The 24,238-nt window shown below is 42.0% G+C and overlaps 1 protein-coding gene across 1 annotated transcript in view; it reads left to right on the top strand.

Moving 5' to 3' along the window:
* Positions 1-24,238, top strand: part of dnajc5aa (DnaJ (Hsp40) homolog, subfamily C, member 5aa) — a 43,408-nt gene that overhangs the window by 17,556 nt on the left and 1,614 nt on the right. Inside the window, exons 2-4 of the mRNA XM_060931953.1 lie at positions 19,624-19,752; positions 20,026-20,239; positions 22,166-22,337. Of these exons, the coding sequence (XP_060787936.1) occupies positions 19,643-19,752; positions 20,026-20,239; positions 22,166-22,337 (496 nt within the window). The 5' untranslated portion in view covers positions 19,624-19,642. The remainder of the gene's footprint in view (positions 1-19,623; positions 19,753-20,025; positions 20,240-22,165; positions 22,338-24,238) is intronic.

The following is a 24,238-nucleotide window of genomic DNA, read 5'->3' on the forward strand; positions in this document are numbered from 1 at the left end:
GTAAAAGAACTACAGCATGCAATAGAACTATATACAGCATGCATACACTCACACCAGTGATCCACTATGTAAAAGAACTACTGTATATACAGCATGAAATAGAAATATATACAGCATGCATATACATTCACACCAGTGATCCACTATGTAAAAGAACTATATACAGCATGCAATATAACTATATACAGCATGCATATACACTCACACCAGTGATCCACTATGTAAAACTACAGTATGCAATATATCAAGCATGCAAAATGGCATATACAGCATGCGCACACACACAAGAATAGCAAAAGATACTGATTTTCAATTAACCAAATTGGCTGTACAGTATTCACGCTTTACTGTCATTCAAATTAGTCAAACGTGTAATTGACCCTTTCATAAATTTGCAAAATTAACAATTTTGATACAAGAACTACAGTACATAAAGCATGTACGTGCATGCATGCATGCACACGCACTAATGAGCAATAATTATGTAAAATAATTACATACAGTATGCAAACACACACACAAAACACAAAAACTATTTAAGGAAAGAACTAAGAGTTCAGATGAAAAAAAAAAACCCTCTAAACCCTTTGCCATTGCTTAGTGTCTGTAAAAATATGCTTATGTACTGGATGCCAGCTAGTACAGAGGAGAATGTTAAGTAAACCTTACTCCCCAACGTTTTAAAAGTCGTGCTAGTCAGTGGAAGAGCAGTGTGGTTTGGAGTGGGGGTGAATCGGGGACAATGCCCTGAATTTTACTAGGGAACCAGGAACATTACTATTTCAACAGTCAATATCGTAAAAATAAGCAATCTATTAGCTTAATGTATTAGCTTAAGGAAACCTTACTGCCCAACGTTTTAAAAGTCGTGCTAGTCAGTGGACTGGCTAGTGCACATGACTCTCGGTCCACAAGCAGTGTGGTTTGGAGTGGGGGTGAGGGTAAGGTTAACAGACTTTTGAGATGATAATCGGGGACAATGCCCTGAATTTTACTAGGGAACCAGGGACATTACTATTTCAACAGTCAATATCGTTAAAATAAGCAATCTATTAGCTTAATGTATTAGCTTAAAAAAATCAGTGACTAGCATTTACTAGGTAAGAGTTGGGTGTGCTAGCCAGTGTTGTGAAACTATGGGTCTAGTTCACTGGTGAGCAGTGAGTACATGTCACTGCTCTTTCATGATTACAGTCAAATAGTTTCTCTGCTTAGCTTATGCGTGCTGTGATCTTTTGGGGGCAGTGTGATTGACAGAGTTAGCAAGATAGCTACACAAGTTGGCTTGAATTAGCTAATTGTGTCCCTCATATGCCCCTGCAGAAGTAAACACAAGGATGACAATGGAGTGTATGCCTAATAATTTAAGGCTCGCATTAACAACCAAAGTAATAGAGTAATAAAGGGCTTTTTGGTATAAGCCCCGCCCCCAATTGCATGGCCATACCCCCAACCATGGCTGGAACCCCACCCCCAGGCCTTAAACTCATCCTATTATGTTAACAAACACAAAAATAAGTATGATATATAGACTTTGGTGAACATAAAGTGAAGAATGTCAGAATTTAGGCTATGACTGCAGCACATCCAACAATAAAGGGCCAATATCCGGAATTGCCCAAGGGATATCACCGGGCACCCTCTCTTATCTTAATGAGTAGACCTTGGACAACAACAAACAGCAAAAAAAAAAAACTTTAACCGACGAAGCCAGGTTCAGCCAAATTTGGGCCTTTGGCTCCCGGACTAGTGGCTGAGAATGCAGAGATTGCGCTCCGACAGACTGAGGACACTGCAGACCAAGTGGAAGAATTCATAACTCAACCTGTAAGTACTGAGAACTGGCAAATGATGGGTGCTAAGCCAAAAAACAAAAACAGAAGAGTAATTACTTCAACACCAGCTCGTTCTACAAATTACAATAGGATCTACAATCCTATGGAAAATCCACAGCCTATAAGGCTTCAGAACAAATTTGAATGCCTCAGGGATGTGGAAGAGGATTTGTCAACCGGACAAACACATAGTAAAAAGAAATCACACCAAGATCGAAGAGCTGTGAGAAGAGGCAAAAAGCAGCTCGTAACACCACCTGATCCCACAACCCTTGTTCTTGGTGATTCCACTATAAGACAATTAAAAGGTTATGAGATGATTATTTGTTGTCTTCCAAATGCATCCATCTCTGACACCAAAGACAGCATTTTGAAACTCATGTCCGAGCATAAAACTATAAAACGTATCGTTGTGCATGTGGGAGCAAATGATGTTTTCAGAGAACAGCTGTTTGTCCAAGATGATTTCAGAAAACTTTTTTCTGAGCTCTATAAGACTGGAATTCAATCTTTTATCAGTGGCCCACTCCCAGTGAGAGGAAGTTTTGCTTTTTCTCGACTCTTCGGTCTTAACACCTGGCTTGGAAAAACTTGTTCTTCATTTGGTATGAATTTCATAGACAATTTTAACCTTTTTTGGAATCGCAAAGAATTTTACAAGCCAAATAGCACTGAACTCAGCTGGATTGGAGCTAAAGTCTTAGCAGACCACTACAAACTTGCAATCTTTTCTCAGCCAGCACCGAGGAAAACAGTTGATAAGATGTCGCAGACTGACTTAGTTACAAAGCCTAAACAATCATCTTTGCAAGTCGCCATCAAGGACACACAAACATCTGACTTGCAGGCCTCCCAACATTCAAGGATAGACGACTCCACTTCTCCTCGGATGGATTTCCCAAATAGCATGAAAAAATTGCTCCCAATGGCTACACTTTCCTTTTCCAGCCCAAATCTGTCACAACAAGCAGTGTATCCAGTACATCAAAATTGTGTTCGTCCAGGACTTTCAGCTGGCTACAAATCTTTTTCACCATCCAAAAGATACATGTCATCTCCAGTCCTTTCACCCTCAAACCAAATGGAACATTTAGAAAGTCTTGTTTGATGTAGTCTGGGTCCCTGCAAATGGATGTAATGTTGAAAAAAAGCTGGGACCCGATGATGTTGACACTATTCCTGTGTTGATAAGAAACAGAAAACATGGAGCACATTTAACCCTGGGGTGAACCAATCTAATCTCCTTCCTGTTTTAAAACAGCATCAGAGTGCACAACCAAATATTGCTTCTAGAATTTCTGTAAAGCTAGCTCTTCTGAATATTAGATCACTTTTAAACAAGTCATTTTTAATTAATGATCTTATTTGTAAACACAATCTTGATTTTTTTGCTTCTAACTGAAACCTGGCTGGATCAAGCAAATAGTGCTACCACCCTTATCGAAGCAGCTCCCCCAAATTTTAATTTTTTGAATGTTACCCGACAAGGGAAAGGTGGAGGGATCGCAAATATATTCAAAGTCTCTTTTCAATGTAAACAATCCTCACTTGGTGATTTTACATCCTTTGAACACTTATGTGCACTTGTTACATGCTCTCCTAACATTATTATTATTATTATTATTATTAACTATTTATAGGCCTCCGAGACATTCAGCCAAAGTCTTTCTTGAAGAGTTTGGTGAACTGTTATCAGTCATTTGCTTAGTTTGATTGTCTTATTATATCTGGGGATTTTAACTTGCATGTAGATAATACTGATAACATTTATGCCAAAGAACTATTTGCAATTATTGATAACTTTAACCTAGTACAACATGTACAGGGACCGACCCACTCTCGTGGTCATACTCTTGACCTCGTCATCACAAAGGGTCTTACTGTTTCTTATACTGTTGTTGACCTGGCCTTATCTGATCATTTCTGTGTTTTCTTTGAAGTTTCTATGTCTCCTCACATTCAGAATAGCTCAATGACTATAGGTAGGAGAGTCATAAACGACAACACGTGTTCTTTTTGAGCAAGCTCTCTCACAGAACTCAACCAAAATGTCAGACTCTGTAGATGATTTACTGGAATTTTTTAATTTAAATATGACCCAAATTATGGATGATATTGCTCCATTCAAAATCAAAAGAGTCAATGATAAGCAGAAAGCACCATGGAAGCAGTACCTGGCTGTTAAACTGCTAAAGAGAGAATGTAGAAAGACTGAAAGAAAATGGCGCAAATCTAAACTTCACATCCATTATCAAATCCATAAAGAGATGCTTTGTAATTATAATTATGAAATTCGTAAAGCAAGACAGTCTTTCTTCTCCAACATCATCAGCAGGAATATGAACAATGCCCGTGTGCTATTTTCAACAGTAGAGAAGCTAACTAATCCCCCACCACAATTAGCACCTGAACTTCTATCAGTTAATAAATGCAATGAGTTTGCATCTTTTTTTCAAAGGTAAAATTGATAAAATAAGGCAGAATATTTCTCATATCTCAGTTGCAAAAAATTGAAAAACTGCAATCACCAATGACACAGATAACTTTAACACAATGTCAGAATTTTGTTTAATTGATTATGAGACTCTTGAAAAAACTGTACAAAATCTCAGTTCTTCAACATCTGAACTGGACATTCTGCCCACCAACTTTTTTTTAAGTCTGTTCTTCATCTTATAATTACAGATGTGCTTCAAATTATAAATACATCCTTGGAGACTGGCGTTGTTCCTGTGTCCCTAAAAAAAAAAGCTGTTGTAAAGCCCCTTCTTAAAAAAAATAATCTGGATCCTTCAGTGTTAAATAACTACAGGCCAATAGCAAATCTACCATTCATCGGGAAAATCCTGGAAAAAATTGTCTTCAATCAATTAACTGCCTTCTTGATATCAAACAGCCGTTTTGATAATTTTCAGTCAGGATTTCGTGCCAATCATAGCACTGAAACAGCGCTGATTAAAGTTATAAATGACATACGTCTTAATACTGATGCAGGCAAAACATCGGTCCTGGTATTACTGGACCTCAGTGCAGCTTTTGATACTGTTGATCACAACATACTGCTATATCGACTTGAACACTGGGTTGGATTGACTGGTAAAGTTATAAATTGGTTAAAATCATACTTAGAAGCTTCTTTGTTACCCTGGGAAATTGTTCCTCAATGTCAATGCCCTTGACCTGTGGTGTCCCCCAGGGGTCGATTCTTGGACCATTACTTTTCAACCTTTATATGCTCCCACTTGGGCAAATTATCAATAAAAATTCAATTTTGTATCACTGCTATGCAGATGATACCCAAATTTATTTTGCTCTATCACCTAATGACTATGCCCCCCCTTGAATGTCTCTACCAGTGTATCGATCAAATCAATAGCTGGATGTCACAAAATTTTCTTCAGCTGAACACAGATAAAACAGAAGTAATTCTATTTGGAAAAAAAGATGAAAGACTCAGGATTACCACTATTCTTGACACAAAAGGGATTAAAACTAAAGAAATGGTTAAAAATCTTGTTTTCATTGACAGCGAGCTAAACTTTGACAGTCACATGAAAGCAATCACTAAAACGGCATTTTATCACCTAAAAAACATTTCCAAACTAAGAGGACTTGTCAAAAAATGATCTGGAAAAACTAATACATGCCTTCATCTCTAGTAGGGTTGATTACTGCAATGGCCTTTTCACAGGCCTGCCAAAAAAGACCATCAAACGACTTCAGCTGGTGCAAAATGCAGCGGCTAGGGTTCTCACACGAACAAAAAGAACAGAGCACATTACTCCAATTCTAAGGTCCCTTCACTGGCTTCCAGTAAGCTACAGAATTGACTTTAAAGTATTGCTGCTGGTGTATAAATCTCTAAATGGTACAGGGCCAAATTACCTCTCTGATATGTTGCAGCGGCCTAACCCAATCAGATCTACCAGATCGAAACAGAAAAATGTACTATTAAAACCAGTTGTTAAAACAAAGTGTGGTGAAGCAGCTTTTAGCTACTATGCAGTACATCTATGGAACCAACTGCCAGAGGACATTAAAAATGCTTCTGCTGTTGGCAGCTTCAAATCTAGGTTAAAGACCAAGCTGTTTTCAGATGCTTTCTGTTAAATAATTAATATTTTTACATTTTTTATAATCTTTACTTTCTCTGCATGTTTTAAATTTACTTTAACTTTATTTTATTCCGCTGGTTTTCTTTTTCTCCTTTTTTTTCTTTTTGGCATTTTATTTTATTTCTACTATTGTTTAATTCTTATTATTTTCTTTTAATTCTTTTAATTCTTTTAATTAATTGTTTTAGATTAAAAATAAAATTATTTTATGTAATTTTATTTCTCTATTGTTTACTGTTTTTGTTTTTGCTTCTGTAAAGCACATTGAACTGCCATTGTGTATGAAATGTGCTACATAAATAAACTTGCCTTGCCTTGCCTTGGGCACTCTACTAGGCTATCAACTCCTATACCATGAGTAGGGAAAAGCAAAATGGCAGAGTGTGTTGCTGGACCAACCGAGGATGAAATAAAAACTCTATTCGAAAACAAAACCCCCCAAAATACAAAAAAGCAACAAAATATGGAATGAAAGTATTTGATAAGAATGTATTCCCCCCCCCCCCCCCCGAATTATTATAGTAGCATTTTTCACAAATTGCTAATGTCGTTTTGCCACCTTGTTTACATTCTAAGCAGAAATTTTGTTGAACATTTTGTATAGTTTTTATTTATCAAATTTACTAAAAATAAAAATGCTCTGTTTTCTCAAAATCCAGTGGATGTGGATATAATAAAACGATGCAGTGTTCTCTCTGGGATTAAAATAAAACCCTAACTTTTGGGTGGCCATAGGCCACACTGCACGGCCCGTAGGGTGGAGAGTACGTAGGTGTGCGGGGAGAGTAAGAGGGGGGACTCTTCAGGAAAAAGGAGGTATACTCCAACATGTAGCTAATGCTAGGCCACAAATCTGCACGGTCACTCCAGTCGTTTCAAGGAATTTTTTATGGATCAGAACTGCTAATAAACTCTAATTTCTGCGTATATCTATCCTTTGCTTCTTTCTGACCAAGATTATCCAAGTAATCTGGGAATAGAGCTTTTTAGCTGTAGTTCAGATGTATACATTCATGCATACATCTGAACTACATCTGGCATCTGTTACATACATGCTGTAGTCATGTATGTAACAGATGCCAGACATCTTCGCTTGGCTTCAGTATGTGAACAGTATGTAAACAAAGTTTGCTTGTCCCCCAGGCATAGGGTAGCGACTGTTGCTAAGGTAGATGTGGCATCAGTGCAAGGGTGCTCGCCTGTGCACTGAAGCATTATAGTACCAGTGCAGCAGCAAAGTGATTGAGAGCGTTTGTTGTGATTGGGGATTTCCCAAACCTTGCAAGGTAGAAATCTGATGTGATTTTTCAGTGAGTATAGGAGCAAAAAAAAAAGCATGTTGGCAAATTTAAAGCGTGTTGGCCCCGGCATGCAAAAATGCTCTGGGGAGAACACTGCCATGGCTATGTATGTAACAGTGGTTCTATGAATTTCAGATGACCGCCAGAGGCAGTGCTTTAAGCACCTGGATGTCCATCACGTATATGTGCAGGTCAAGTGTTTTGTATCAACAAAGTCACCTGTGACCTGGGTGACACATGCCCCTTACCCCAGCACTAAACGCATGTTCACCCAGGAAGTGACCTCTTGGCAATCTTCTCACAAGTATTCCAAGTGACTAAGCTCTGGTGTTCATCTGAAATTCATAGAACCACGGTTGCATACATAACTATCATTCTGTTTCATTTTTACTGACAGCCAGAGGTGGTGCTTTAAGCACCTGGATGACAAATCAAATCAAGTTTATTTGTATAGCGCTTTTAACAGTAAACATTGTCGCAAAGCAGCCTTAGGCTGCTGGGCCATAGAAGGTTCACGCTGCATGCTGCACGCTACACGCTACACGTTCACGTGAAGAACCGGACCCTGGGCCATTAAACTTCATGCTTGGATGTTCACGTGTTGCGTCTGTTCTACTTTGACCGAGTAATACAACAATAACCAACAATATGGACTCTTCGGATGACGACGATTGCCTCATTCTGCTTTTACTGAGACAGAAGAAGAGAAAAAGGAACAGAATTTGGAGCCGAGAACACTTCCTTCTGAGAGAAACCCGTGGTGAATTTCACCGAACATTCTATAATCTGCTTGACAATCCCGATGAAGAACTATTTTTCAATTATACCATTCAATTATATTTTTTCTGAAGTTTTCCCCTGAAAGCATAGAGTTATCTCCCTAGACCCGTTCTGATTGGCTGGCGCGGCGGTGACCGCATGCATTGACTGGAATTTCCATCTTCACGCCTAGAAAAAAGTGTGCATGTTCATTTCACGCTTCACGCGTGAAGTGTGCAGCGTGCAACGTGAACGCCGTTCTATGGCCCAGAGCAAGTCATGCTACGTTTGTCCACTTTTCTTTACACGCGTGTAGTGTGCAGCGTGCAGCGTGAACCTTCTATGGCCCAGCAGCCTTACAGAATTTGAACGACTTAAAACATGAGCTAATTTTATCCCTAATCTATCCCCAATGAGCAAGCCTGTGGCGACGGTGGCAAGGAAAAACTCCCTCAGAGGAACCAGACTCAAAAGGGAACCCATCCTCATTTGGGCAACAACAGACAGCCTGACTATAATATTAACAGTTTTAACAGGTATAACCCTCAACTGTCCTCATGGGGCCGTCCTTCACAGGAGTGGTGCAATAAAACTCCAACCAGACACAGGGCACCAGGATGGATCAAGCAGGTCCAAGGGGCAGAAGAGGCCAGCATCTCAATCCCAGGATCAACATGTAACTCAGAGGGACAGATTGGGGGGGGGGAAGAGAGAGAGAAAGAAAACACGTTATTAGGTATGCCCTAAAAATGACAAGTATTAAATCTGTGTGGTAGGCTCGAAGAGACGAGAGTCTTTACATCAGGCATAACACACAACAATGGCATGTTAATATGGTAAAATGTATCATGACCTGCTCTGGCTGGATGCTTGATTGGGTGATGGGAGCACACTCCTCAGCAATGATGAGATGCAGATGGGACCCTTAGGACTGGCCAAGACAATTCAGTTACATTTCACCGGGTCTGGGACATGCGACAGAATGTCTGACAGCCGATTCCCTGCAGGCTACGATAGTCAGTCGAGGTCTCCACCCTCTCCACCAAAAGATTTCCTGTTGACTCCATGTAACTCAGAGGGACAGATTTGGGGTGGGGGGGAGGGAAAGAAAAAACAGGTGGTTAGGTATGCCCAATGTCACCTGAATAAGTAGGAACAGTATACATATCGCACCGAGTACAAGCAGGGACTCCGGCAACTAACTATGACAGCATAACTAAAAGGAGAGAGCCAGAAGGTAACACAGGCATGAGGGAGCCCCAGGACATAAAGCAGCCAGCCACTACACCGTCAACAAACTCGAGTGAGCAAGCGAGTGGGGACTGACAGCATCCATACATCCCAGTTTACCAAAACACTCTATGTCTGAGGACCCTCCAGATCTACTCCTTTACCTCATAAACACCATTAACAAAAGGCTTGACTAAACAGATATGTTTTCAGCCTAGACTTAAATGTTGAGACTGTGTCTGATTCCCGAACATTACTTGGAAGGCTGTTCCATAACAGTGGGGCTTTGTAAGAAAAGGCTCTGCCCCCTGATGTAGCCTTCACTATACGAGGTACCAGCAGATAGCCTGCACCTTTTGATCTAAGTAGGCGTGGCGGGTCATAGAGGAGCAGAAGTTCACTCAGGTACTGTGGTGCGAGACCATTTTAGTGCTTTAAAGGTCAATAGTAGTATTTTATAATCAATACGAAATTTGATTGGGAGCCAATGCAGTGTGGATAAGACAAGCGTGATGTGTTCATATTTTCTAGTTCTAGTAAGGACTCTTGCTGCTGCATTTTGAACTAACTGGAGCTTGTTTATGCACTTATTGGAACATCCAGACAGTAAGGCATTACAATAATCCAACCTGGAGGTAACGAAAGCATGGACTAGTTTTTCTGCATCATGCAATGACATTAAATTTCTTATCTTTGCAATATTTCTGAGATGAAAGAAAGCCATCCGGGTGATGTTATCAATGTGAGTTTCGAATGAAAGACTGGGGTCAATAATCACTCCGAGGTCTTTTACTGCTGCACATGAAGAAACAGAAAGGCCATCCAGAGTTACTGTGTAATCAGAAAACTTACTTCTAGCTGTATGTGGTCCTAGCACAAGTACTTCAGTCTTGTCAGAGTTAAGCAGAAGGAAATTAATAAGCATCCAGTGTCTAATGTCCTTAACACATTCCTCAATTCTATTAAGCTGGTGTCTCTCATCAGGTTTTGCAGAGACATACAACTGTGTGTCATCAGCATAAGAGTGGAAACTAATACAATGTTTACGAATAATATCGCCCAGAGGTAACACATATAGAGAAAAAAGCAGTGGACCCAAGACAGAACCTTGTGGAACACCAAACTTTATCTCGGTACGTCTAGAAATATCACCATTTATATCAACATACTGATAACGATCAGTTAGATAAGACCTGAGCCAGGAGAGGGCCATTCCCTTAACTCCCACAACATTTTCTAGTCTATCCAGAAGAATGGAATGATCAATGGTATCAAATGCTGCACTAAGGTCAAGCAACACAAGTAGCGAGACACAGCCCTGATCAGATGCCAACAGTAGGTTGTTTACTACTTTAACCAGTGCTGTCTCTGTGCTATGATGAGGTCTAAATCCTGACTGATACATTTCATGGATGTTATTCCTATGTAAATATGAGCATAACTGCTGTGCCACAGCTTTTTCAAGGATCTTGGAGATAAAGGGGAGGTTTGATATTGGCTGATAATTGGACAGCTGACAGGGATCAAGGTCAGGTTTTTTAATCAGGGGTTTGATAACTGCTAGTTTAAAGGATTTGGGTACATAGCCAATCATAAGAGAAGAATTTATTATTTTTAGAAGTGGTTCAGTTACTCCAGGCATTATCTGTTTCAATAGATGTGTCGGTAAGGGATCTAGTACGCAAGTTGAGGCTTTTGATGTAGAGATTAATGAAAGTAATTCAGTTTCTTTTAGGGGAGTAAATTCTAACTGATGATCTGATACAGTTATATTGTTAACTACAAGGTCACTTTCATTGTCTAACCTTAAATTAGTAGTTTGAATTTTTTGTCGGATATTCTCAATTTTGTCATTAAAAAAATTCATGAAGTCGTTGCTACTACATACTGCAGGTGTGCATGTGTTGATGGTGGACTTATTCCTGGTTAATTTTGCTACAGTATTAAATAGGAATCTAGGATTATTTTTGTTATCTTCTGTTAGGGAGGAGAAATATGTTGATCTCGCAGCACTAAGAGCTTTTCTATACTTCAAGAAGCTCTCCTTCCAAGCTAATTTGAACACTACCAATTTTGTTTGACGCCATTTACGTTCCAATTTTCGAGTGGTCTGTTTTAATGTGCGAGTGTCATCATTATACCAGGGTGCTAATTTTTTGTCTCTGACCATTTTCCTTTTTAGAGGAGCTACATTATCTAAAGTATGGCGGAATGTTGACTCTAAGCATTCAGTTGCCTGATCAAGTTCTGCAGGGGCTGACAGTGACCCAATCAAAGTTGACAGCTCTGGGAGATCATTTATAAAGCTCTGTGCAGTAGTTGACGTGAAAGTACGTTTAATACAGTAGCGTGGTGAGGTGCGTATATTATTACTCAGACATATTTTGAATGAGATGAGACAATGATCTGAGATAACTTCAGACTGTGGAAGTATGACTATATTGTCTACGTTTAATCTGAATGTTAGTATTCGATCAAGGGTGTGACCACCGTTATGGGTCGGTCCTATGACATTCTGCTTAATCCCGACTGAATCTAAGATGGACACAAACGCTGTTTTTAAAGGGTCTTCTGGGTTATCGAAGTGAATATTAAAATCTCCGACAACTAAAGCTTTGTCTAAGGAAATAACCAGATCTGAGATAAAATCTGCAAATTCAGAAAGAAACTCAGAATATGGCCCTGGGGGCCTGTAAATAATAAGCAGTGGAATTAACTGGGTAGACTTATTTTTCGAGGCTACATACATTGAGTATGAAGAACTTCAAATGTATTAAATTTATAACCAGGTTTGTGTTAAGGCCAATTTATGCTGACAACCCAGTCCTCGCAGACGGTGTCGCAGATAGTGTCTGCGTAGCCCCCCCACCTTCGCAGACGCTCTGCGCGCACCTCCCAAAAATTGTGACCACCGCAGAAGCCTCGCAGACAGCGCCGCAGACAAGAGGGCTCTGATTGGTCCACTCTACATCCGCTGTACACGCACTTCCGCTTCCCTACTTTCCCGGTTTGTTTTGTTTTCACGACCGGCATTTTTAAAAACACGAGCGAAGCTGGAACAGCACGAAGAGCGGTTGATTGAGGAAGTACGTACATCTATACAACTCCAGTTCTAGTCATTATAAGTAACCGGAGGATAAACACTCCACTAACCACACCCACCAACCACTCCTAGTGACTTTGCGCCCCCTTGCGTTGTGCCGGTGAATAACATTGCTCACGCCTATTTCTCCCCGCTCAACAATAAATTACAACTGTCTGCGAAAAGCTATCTGCGAAAGCCTTGTCGCAAGAGCATGCAGAGGCCTTTACACCTGGATAATCGTTATAAATAACCGCGACGCCTCCTCCTCTGCCAGTTAGACGAGGCTGGTGTATATAACTGTATCCAGGAGGACTCGCTTCATTTAATGCTATATATTCATTTGGCTTAATCCATGTTTCTGTTAAACACAGTACATTAAACTCCTGATCAGTAATGAGTTCATTAACCATTAGCGCTTTAGATGTAAGAGATCTAATATTTAATAGCCCCACCTTTAGATCAAAGGTGCTGGCAGCAGCTGTACAGTCAGTCTGATCTAATTTTATATTGATTAGGTTACTGGAACAAACTCTCTGAAAATTTCTACCTTTTTGTTGAGCTCGGGGAACAGACACAGTCTCGATGTAGTGGGCCCTGAGTGACGACTCTGTGCAGCTAGCAGACAGTCGGTTTAGCCTGTTCGTCTGCTACCTGGCCTTGGCTCTGGATTGTCAGAAATTAACTAGGCCTGTTCTGAGACTATGACCTATGCTGCAGGAAATGAGAGCAGCACCTTCCCGAGTGGGATGGATACCGTCCCGCCCTAACAGGCCAGCAGTGCCCTCAAAATTAGCCCAATTATCTATAAAGCCCACACTGTTTTCAGAGCACCACCTGGACAGCCAGCAGTTCAGCGACCATAACCTGCTGTAAGCTACATCGCCACACCGCATTGGGATGGGGCCAGAGCATACTACAGCATCGGACATCGCCTTCGCTAATTTAAACACCTCTACAAAGTTACTCTTAGTAACCTCAGACTGACGAAGGCGTATATCATTAGCTCCTGCATGGATAACTATCTTTGAGAACCTGTGCTTGCCTAGGACCCTAAGATTACCTGCTATGTCTGGCGCCCTGGCTCCCGGTATACACCTGACTAAAGCTGCTGGTGCCCCTAAAGGCTGAGCTAATTTCACATGCCGTATGATAGTCCCCTATAACCAGAGCTCTTTCAGGTTTCTCAGTGGGTGCATCACTAAGGAGAGCAAACCTGTTCGACACGTGACACGGAGAGGAGTAGTGCTCCCGTGGGCGAGCCTCAGCGGTAGCTTTGGCTCTACGCTTATGCCGCCGAGCCGTCACCCATTTGCCCCGCTGTAAGGGCTCTAATGCCGGAGTTGGGGGATTGCTAACTCCACCTAGGGCATCCAGACTTTCCCTAACAGAAACTACACTGTTCTCACGCTCACTAACCTGCTCTAAAGCCTGGACACGCGCTTCTAGCACTGTAATCTTCTCCGTCAGAAAGCTAACTAATCTGCACTTATCACAAGTAAAGCTAATGGAGCTATCGCTAGTGATGGAGGAAGAATGACTAAACATCCTGCACTCAGCACACTGAACAGGCTGAAGGTGTGCCATGATGAAAAGATTCACGTACCTTAAATGAAGGTCTGTTGATATTCATACCAACAGGGTCATGAGGAAGACCTACTTGCCTTTTTAAGAGGGCTGTGAAGGAGTAGGAAGAATGGCTGGTGCCTCTGGGATGAGAGAAACCACATTAACCCAATAGAATCTTGCAAATGTGCAGGTTGATGTCCATGATGCAGCTGCACAGATATCTGAAAGAGGAACCCCTCATAGGGCAGCCCATGACACATGCACGCACGCACTCCTTGTTGAGTGACACCTCACATGAGGGATTGGGAGACCACTGCCCCTATAAGCATAGACAATACCGTCTACAATCCATTTCGACAGTTGCTGTTTGGACAAGGCATGACCTCGCCTATGCCTTGTATGACAAACAGTGAATCTGACTGCCAGAAGTCAGCAGTGGTTTAAATACATCTTTAATGCTTGCACTGGGCACACTAAGTATGCACTCTGCCCCTGCTCATCCTCTTGAGTTGGGGGTTCAAAAGCTGCCAGACTGAAGGGCTGGTTTGTGTAAGATGAAAAGTTCTTTGGGAGAAAGGAAGGGTTAGGCCATGAGGTTACCCCTGTGTCACCAGGATTCCAATGTGGGCACTCTTGGCTCCCTGATGAGGTATGCAACTTGCCTACTCATCTGGCTGAAGCCATGGCTAAGAGAGAAGCTGTCTTCGTAGACAAATACTTCAATTCCAACCTCCTTTAGAGGTTCAGATGGGTGTTGACACTGTGCCTTTAATACAAAGGGAAAGTCCCAAGGGGGTACTGGGTTTCTCTGAGGTGGTCTTAGCCTTTGCACACCCTTAGTGTGCCACAAGAGTATGGGCCCCAACGGTCATTCCATCTACCCTGTTATGCATGGCTGAGATGGCAGCTATATAAACCTTCATGGTAGAGGTTGCAAGGCTTTCATCAAGGCTGGACTGGAGAAAACCTGAGAATTACTGAAATTCTATATGAAAAGCATGTCAGTTCCTGATCTTGTGTGTGGCACCATTCAGAAAAAAAGCTTCCATCTGTTAGCATTGGGTGCATTGGTGGAAGGTGCCTGGGAACTGTTGATGGTCTGCCCAGCTGCTGGATTACAGGATCTCAACAATGGCTCTGGCCCTTCAAAGGCCAGACCCAGAGTTGCAGCTGAGCTGGGTTCGGATGCCAGATTTGACCCTCCAGCTGTGAGAGTAGGTCCTGTCATACAGGGAGGCACCAGGGCTCCCTGTCCAGTAACCTATGTAATATTGGGAACCACATGTTCCTGGGTCATCTGGGGGCTATTGGTAGCACCTCATGATTCTCATTGAAGACCCTGTCTGGAGTTGGCAGTATTAACGGTAATGGAGGGAAAGCGTACAGTAGCCAGTCTGGCCACACATGAGCCAGCACATCTTGTCCCAAGGGGCTTGTTGATTCCTCCAGGCAATACCAGAGGGGACAATGTGTTGTTGCTTGCGAGGCAAAAATATCTGCCTTGCCATATCTGTGCCAAATCTCTTGTACCACTTCGGGATGCGGTCTCCATTTCCCAGGATGGGGGCATTGCCAGGATAGAACTGTTGCCCTGTTCTGAGTGCCTGGTAAGTGTATTGCCCTCTGGCTTAATAGGTGAGTATAGGCCCACAGTAATAGCTGTTGCACTATCTTTAAGGACTGTTTGGACCTGGTGCTCCTTTGGTGGCTTATATAGTAGACTACATGTGTTGTTTGTCCTCTAGTACTGGGAGGAAATGTTTGAGGGCAAGCAGAACAGTCTGTAGTTCTGCTTGCTTGGGTTTGACTGGCGAAACCTGTCTGAGTGTTGTCCTTGGCTGCATTATCGGCCATGGTATTATCTGAGCCATATTTATTGACACAGAGGGCCTCTGTCTGGAGGGGGAGGGGTCACAGCGCAGGCTGGCAAACTGCTGTCTGGCCTGTGTAACTTGTCGGCTATGCTCCAGAGCTTGCTGCGCAGGTCCAAACAGCTGTCCTGGAATAACAGGAAGAGAGCAGAGGGCTTTCCTGCAGGGTTCCAGAAGTGGAGACTGGGCCAGCCATATCTGAGGCTGAGTGAGCGTTAGTAAAGACCTTAGCCTACCCAACTCTCTGGTCATATAGGCGAATGCCTGCAAAGAGCCATTACTCAGGTTCTGGGCAGAAGGGTTGACCTCAGAGGTCTGCAATGTCTGGGACAGGGCAAGTATAAGGTGTGATGTAGAATTCCCATTTCAGCTGGGGACAGCGTGCATCAGGCCTAAGTGCTTCATCAGGCGACAGCACCAGGACAGTGACAGCTGGCTCTATATTGGGCATGTGGTCTAGGCTGTGATCAGCTGCATCCAGCATGCTAGCCAGTGCTCTGCAGTCGCTGGGGAGATGAGAGAAATGTCTGGTGTCAGCCCAGCATCTCTGCAGCTCCTCGATATACAGGGCTGAAGGTGGGACATGGAAAGGTGCAGACTGAGAGGTCTTCTTGAAAAAGGCACTTTGAGGAGTCATGGCGCTGCATCCAACCCCAGACATGCTAGAGCCATCTTTACAGCAGGCCTGGCAGATGGCTAGTCTCGGAGCCCTTCAGTGAACTGTGGCTCGTCTCCTGGGAGTTGGGATGAGAGAAGTGGGAGCTCTCCTCAACCCCTTTACTGCTGAGAACTTGGCTTTCTGAAGCCGTAGTGGAGAGGACATCTTCCTCCTGGATCTCAAAGGCCGGTGACTGTGCCAAAGGCAGTGCCTCAGAAGGAGACTGTTCTAGTGGGTATGCTAGCAGGCTGTGCACTAGGTTGTTGCAGATTAAGTAGGAGGGTCTTAATCTCTGCAAACTCGGAGGCCAAAGTATCAACCTTTTGGGCCAGGGGATCTACTTTCCTGCGTTTGTCCCTGGGGGGGGCCTCCCGTGATTCTCATCTGCGGCGCTTGTGTGCACTAGGAGACACTAGGGATGGCGAAAACTAAAAAAAATCTTGACCGACCACCGAGCCTCATTAGCCGGTTAAAGTCGGTTAACCTATGAGTTTAAAATTCTAGAATTGGAATTATTAGAATCTATTCTAAATCTAACCGCGAGCATCCACACATTCAGTCCCAGTCGCTGCCCTCCACTCACATTACCTTTTCTACAGCGCGAAACATTTAGTCAAACGCGGCACTGATGTCGAGGGGTTTGTATTGGCACGGAGGACAAATGGCTCCAGCTTAGAGACAGTTTCAGTTGGCCATGATGGCGTTGAAAAAGTCAAGTACTAGAAGAAGTACATAACATTCAGTGATGGGAATAACGGCGTTAAAATAAAGGCTGTTATAACGCCGGGCAGTCTAATTAATTAGCTACAATCGTTATAACGCCTTTACCAATACCAACACGCCATTACTGCATGGTATTGAAGTTGCTCTGAAGCTGTCACCAACTTGGCTCACAGACATAAAAGCAGCATTTGTCACTCCCCCTCCAGACACCGCTGTCATTTCATTCTCTCCCCTTCCCTCCAAAAGTTGGCATCTGCGCCTTTAGTTTGTGTGGAGAGATATGATCTGCAATAACATGCATTGTTGGCTACAGACCGAAACATACTTTCAGAATGCACTGGCCAAGGCAGGACTAAACTCGATGTGCCTTCTAATAATAAAAAAAAAAAAAACAGAATAGTAATTTGTAAGCTAAAAAGTCTAGCCTGATACTTTTTTTTTTATTTTTCACAAATAGTCAACTTCTGTCAAGGGTCACACAAAAAACAGTTGTTCTTGGAAATACATAGGCTAACAAGTTCAGTGTTTCCCGCAGAAAATTGCTTAGTCAAGGTGGTGAGTCTTCGGTGGGCATCACGCGCGGCACGGATAGTGGTCCGGGGGGGGTTGTCGGGCCGTAACGCGTCACACGTTGCACAGATAGTCCGGGGGGGGTAGTAGTACTACAATAATAACAAAGCTGTGTAGAACTGTAAAATAGGTATTTATTGAAATTAAATGTCACAACTACTTACAAAAACTGAGATAAAATGGTTTCCTGGCCAATAAAAGTGCTCTCAGTACAGCAGCAAGAAAAAAGTAACAAAAAGTGCAGGTCATTCACATAAGGGAAAAACGGTTAGAAACAACAGAGTGCAACATTTACTAGGCTACTTATGGCACATCTTGCAAGTCTTGTCCTTGCAGGCCATCCTTCTGGGTTTTTCAAAAAACAGCTCCAGTGCTCTGCTGTAATTGAACTGCCCTACTGGTGGGCCATTTATGCTAATCGTCATTGGGACAGATCGGTTTTTTTTTTTAACTATTATAATTTATTTACGGCCCATCAGAGGAATGTTGGTGTGCAACGGCGAAAAATGTATGGCTTTGCCATCTAGCCTATGATTACCCTCCCCTTTTGTTGAGGAGGAAAATGCATGACCCTCTCTCATAACATCCAGACTAAATAGCTGCCCCTTCCTTCCACAAAAAAAGTTGCGTGACCATTCCCTGTTTTCCTCCGGTGGACCCAACGAGAGTAATCTCGCTGGGTGGACCAACAAAAATAACGGAAGGGTCCCACGAATGTAGCCTACAGCCATAATTTATATTGCCTACCTTAATACATTTATATTAGGCCTACTTATATTAGCACATGAACATTATATAGCATTAGGCTATATAATTATATTATTATATTATCTTACTTATATTAGTACATGAAAATTAAATTTCACTGTAACAGTGCAAATGCACCGTTTAGATGAGCAGTTACAAATACAACTTACCTTCTTATTCCACCGACGATAATGGCAACGTCTCGACTTTCCCGCTGAACCGTTGAATTTAAAATTAAAATGTTTGTAAATATGGCCTCGAGGACATATGGCGTAGTAATATATCCAACCACTAGGTGCCGCAGTTTAGTCTAGCTGTCAGTCCCTGCGCTGAAATGCATTACCGCTTCGGGTTTTTTTTTTTTTTGGATGCATTTTTTTTTTTCTTGGAACCTTGCTAGGGCGGGCGGTCGAGTTACCCAGGGCGGCCGCCTTGCCTGGAAAGTGCTGGGGGAAACACTGAAGTTAACAGGTTTAAACAAGTTGAAATAGAAAACACTGTGGTCTACAAAATACCCCACTCCGAAAATCACCTTTTCTTTCGCCGAGTGGCAGCTGTCTTCAACTGGGGCGGGAGGGCGGGACATGACTGAATGGGTGTTTCTGATTTGTCAGCTGTCGTCCTTACACCGCATGGCATGCCCCAAGCGTTTACAACACAGAATTCCAGGTTCTCCGCTCCAAAATCGGCAGCTTCAAAACGATTTTATTATTATTATTTTTTTTAAACCGACAACCAAAAAAAAATTAACCTGTTGACGTTGATTCGGTCAAACGGTCATCAGTTAACATCCCTAGGAGACATGGTGCTGCTTTTCTGTGCAGAGGGCAATTGAGAGCTTATTTTGCTCTCCAGTTGGGCTAGCCTGGCAAGAGGTCACTTCCTGGGTGAATGTGCCTTTATTGCCAGGGCAAGGGGCATATGTCACCCAGATCAGACGTGACTTTTGTTGATACAAACACTTGACCTGCAATATGTGATGGACATCCAGGTGCTTAAAGCACCACCTCTGCTGGTCAGTAGAAATGAAATGGAACAATTTTTCCATTCAATCTCGTTGCATTCAATCAGTCTTTTGTTAAAGTGTGATGTGTCTAAACTGAACTGGGAATATTTGACCAGTGTTTTGTGTACAGTTTGTAAGCAGCGTTTTTGTTTTGCAGATTAAGAACATAAATTGCCATGACTGAGCAGCAGAGGCAGCGCACCCTCTCCACCTCTGGAGAATCCCTTTATCATGTGCTGGGTGTTGACAAACTGGCCACTACTGATGATATCAAGAAGTCTTACAGGTGAGCGTGAAATGTCTGTAAAATAGACTAAACCATATTTGACCAAGATGCACTGTTCACACCCATGCTGATGGCTGATAATGAGCTACAGTTATTGTGTATATCTGTGTCCGTCAACATAACACTTGTTCATGAAAAAATGCATCAGTGCACTGATTTGGGAGATATTTAAATTTCAAGCCCATACCAATTCAGTATTTCAAGCCAGTCCTACACTCCAGTTTACCACCACACAATTTTATAATACAGTGTTTATCAACTTCTTTTTCAAAGGAAACTAGCCCTGAAATACCACCCTGACAAGAACCCAGACAATCCTGAGGCAGCGGAAAAGTTTAAAGAGATCAACAATGCCCATGCCATCCTGAATGACCCTACCAAACGCAACATTTATGACAAGTATGGCTCCCTGGGACTGTACGTAGCTGAACAGTTTGGAGAGGAGAACGTCAACACGTACTTTGTCCTGTCCAGCTGGTGGGCCAAGGTCAGACTATGCATAAGAATTGTTAGAAAAATTTATTTGGTCTTGGGTTTTACATACAATCCCCAGAACATATTGGAAAGGCAAGGCCAATGCACATTTATTTATTTAAGCAAGCTATCCATCCACTGAAGATATGAGTTTGAGATGATGAATAGGAGGCAGTAGTGCAGTATTTCAGCTTTCGTTTCTTGAGGTTTTACCATAGTGTGTGTGTTTATTTGCATATTCGTTTGTGTAAAAATTGCAGTATGTTTAAGGAGCTTATTTTTTCACACTTTAGCCATTAATAGTTGTAAGTTACATCTTATTAAATATGTTATGTACTTAAAGGTGCCCTTCCACCAAAAACATTTAATACTGGCTCTTTTTGAAATATCATAGTTCACTCAGAGTTGCATATGCATGCTGCATGTGAAAATGTAATTCTACTCCCATTCCTTGTATTAGCTTATGAAAGAAAATAGTCGGAAAAACCAGCGGATCTGAAAAAGCCATACGATCTTGCGTCACTTCGTAAATTAGTATTCATGGCCTCTCCCACCTTGGCTTGCGACCGCCCACGGGAAGGAAATTCGGATTTAAGCGTGAGGAGAGAGAGCAGAGCCAGTGTTGCCAGAATGGGCGGTTTTAAGTGCATTTTGGCGGATTTGAACATATTTTGGGCTGGAAAACGTCAGCAGTACCTGGCAACACTGAGCAGAGCCCATCTCGTCAGTAGTTAACAAAGAGGGATCTAACAGCAAGTTGAAAACATGTCTGAACAAGTTCGTGCCTGTGTTATTTGTGGCAGTAACACATCAACGTTGCATTTCTTGCCTAAGATAGAAGAGGTGAAGAAGAAATGGTTGGAATTTATCTTTGGAACACCAGCAGCGAAGTATAATGCAGCGTTAGTACCGTGTTCTGATCATTTCAACCACAGTGACTTTTCAAACTTCGGTGCCTTCAGTAGTGGGTTTTGCTTCGAGGTTGTTTTTAATACCTGCATCTGCACCAACCACCAGCTCACAAGCTGTAAGTAAAACATGAACTTTTTGTTCGAAGGTTTTTGTTACAAAATAGCATGTTCATATTCTCCACGTTAGCATGCATGACATGGTCACAAGCTAGGCAGGGATGAGGGTTTTCCGCTTTTTCTGAGTAAAAAACGACCTTTTTATATTATGCCAATTTTTTTTTTTTTTTAAATTTCGGGGGGGTTGGGGTATGTTCCTTCATGCTGTTCAAACTTTATTAACTCCAACGATGTTTACACATTATTTGTAAGTCGCTATCTTTAGTCCCGTTTAAATCTCGTTGAATGTGATGTAAAATTCGTGTTATCTACATTGTTATTGGTCAAAACATCCATGTCAAGACCATAATAGCCAATCAAAACAGTTTTTACAAGGGCACCCACATATTTTTTTTTTTTTTTAAGTCACTCATTCATTTTATTCGTTTTTGTTCAGTAAAAGCCAAAACATTGGTTGAATTTATTTTATTTCCTCGTGTCGCACATCAATTACGTCAGCGCGCGGTATTTTTCCTTTCGCGGTTTGTTCCTTCTCTCTCGCCGTAGTAAGACACCCACATCCGCTTGTTCTGACCCACTGAAGGTAGCGTCACAGTGCTGTTCGCCAATCAGAGGTAACACGTTTACATGTCATGAATATTAATGATAAGAGCTGAAATCCTGTCGTTCTTTCCCCACCTGCTCCTCCACCAAACTGGAACAGCCTGAAACAGGAGAACCACAGCATTTTTTTTCACCAAAACCGGCTCACAGGGCATTCATTCATACTAGAGACCACTGCACAATTAATGAAAAAACGATGCAAGGGGACCTTTGAGATCACTAGCTTGTGGATTTCTTCTTTCTGGAATAATCCTCATCTTTTCTGATCCTGCTCTCACTGCTATGGTGCGTTCTGTCTCCCTCTGCAGGCGCTCTTTGTGTTCTGTGGCTTGGCTACAGGCTGCTATTTCTGCTGCTGTCTATGTTGTTGCTGTAACTGCTGCTGTGGGAAGTGTAAACCACGGCCACCTGAGGGACAGGACCAAGAGTTCTATGTTTCTCCTGAAGACCTGGAGGCCCAGCTGCAGTCTGACGAGAGAGGTTAGATGCTACACTGTAACTTGCGCTGTGGACATGTTCCAGTTTTGTAGTCTAAAATCTTTTGTCATTTACTTAGTGTTAATTTCACCAGGTGGTAGTGTATGTAATAAACTGTTTCTTTGTTAAAACTCTTGCATATGAACTGATCTAGGTTAAATGAACACAGCATGAGTGAGGTTTCTACCAGATCCCTTTCCTACAAACCTAGATGTTTGCATCACAAATGGTGATATGATCATAGGAAAAAAAAAAAGATATTGTGTTGTATGTGGTGCTTTATACCAGCTGTAGATAATATTTGTAATGATCATTGTGCGGGATTTTTCTCTGACTGGTAACAGTATGAAAGTGACCTCAACCCTATAAACTAAAGTTTAAAACTTTCAAAACATCCATATTCTGATTCCCATACATTTAAAAAGAAAAGCATAAGTATATCATTTGTGATATGTGCATAATACAGACAGTTGAAAAGACTTTAGAAATCTTTGGTGCAAATTAATGTGACCGTTTTCTCCCCCTTTCCTGTCTCACAACATGCACTTGGGTAGCTATTATTATGCCTTAACAGGTCATGTTTTAAGGCAGTCACACAATGTTTCTGTGCGCAGTTAGCCAGGTTCCCCCCCCCCCTTTTCTTTCTCTCCTCTCTCTGTCTCTCTATTCACTATACTTGAATTGGAAAATCTTGTCAATGACAATTGAGCAGATTGTTTTTGGGTGTTTTTTAATAACCCTCACAGTTGTTCCATACATTGTAATGAATATAATACCTATGGAAGGAGGAATGTCCTGGTTATATTTTGAAAAAACAAACATGCAGACAAGTGACAAATTAAAGGAAAAAATGCTAGCTCTGTTGTGCATTTTTCTGACATGGCTTGTCCACTTGTCCCCTTAGTCACTGCAAATCAGTATAAAGTTTTTGTGGCTGGTCAGTTTTATCCTGTGATGAAACTTTTTTTTTTTTTCTCCTGATGAGCGTGATTTCTTTCTAGATGACGATGCCCACATCCACAGGGTATGAGGAGTCACTGTTTGAGTATGAAAATGATGTAAATCATATGCTATGGCCTTCACAGTCACCAGATCTCAATTCAATTGAACATCTATGAGAATTTTTGGAGCAGTGTGCTAAACACTCTCCATCACCACATCACCATCAACAAAACAGCTGTTCATCCATCCCTACAGTTCCAAAGACATGTAGAATCTATGCCAGGATGTTGGTTATTCCTTTAATTTGTCACCCATCTGTACATTCATCTCAGTTGAATGAACAATGATAGTTTGTTTTTGTTTTGTTTATTTATTTTTAGTTCTCTTGAATGCCAAAAGTACGGAGTATTCTTTTAACTGTGTCTGCTGCATTACGTTTAATTTCAAGCATGAACACTTTACCAAAAATCTCACAGTAGGGTTGATGAAGTAACAAGTCACACATTTTCTTTTTCACAAATATTTTCCCTCAATATGTTCCTCTACCAATTCCCACCCACCAGCCAGCTCTCCCTTATCATACAACAGCTACTAAACAGGGAAGGTGTGGGCTAGCATGTGCTTCCTCTGAGACATGTGAAGCCAGCTTAAATAAATCTTTTCAAATTGCTGCTCATGTTGCATCATGGGGTGGCATAACGCACACTGAGGAAAGAGCTCTCCACCCTCTGCCGCATACATTAGCTCACAGGTGCCCACAATTGGCTCGTGTCACTGTGACTGATAAGGGAATGAATGTGTGCCATCCCTCCCATCCAGAGGGCACAAGTGATTTTGCTCTCTTGGATTTCCGTCCATCGATGGTTGTGGCATCATCGGGATTCAAACTCATGATCTCTGGACAATAAGGCGAATGCTTTTCTATTGTTCTCGGGAGCCCCAATTCACAAATCTTTGCTGTT

Source organism: Neoarius graeffei, chromosome 10 (genome assembly GCF_027579695.1).
Source record: "Neoarius graeffei isolate fNeoGra1 chromosome 10, fNeoGra1.pri, whole genome shotgun sequence".
Classification (NCBI taxonomy): Eukaryota; Metazoa; Chordata; class Actinopteri; order Siluriformes; family Ariidae; genus Neoarius; species Neoarius graeffei.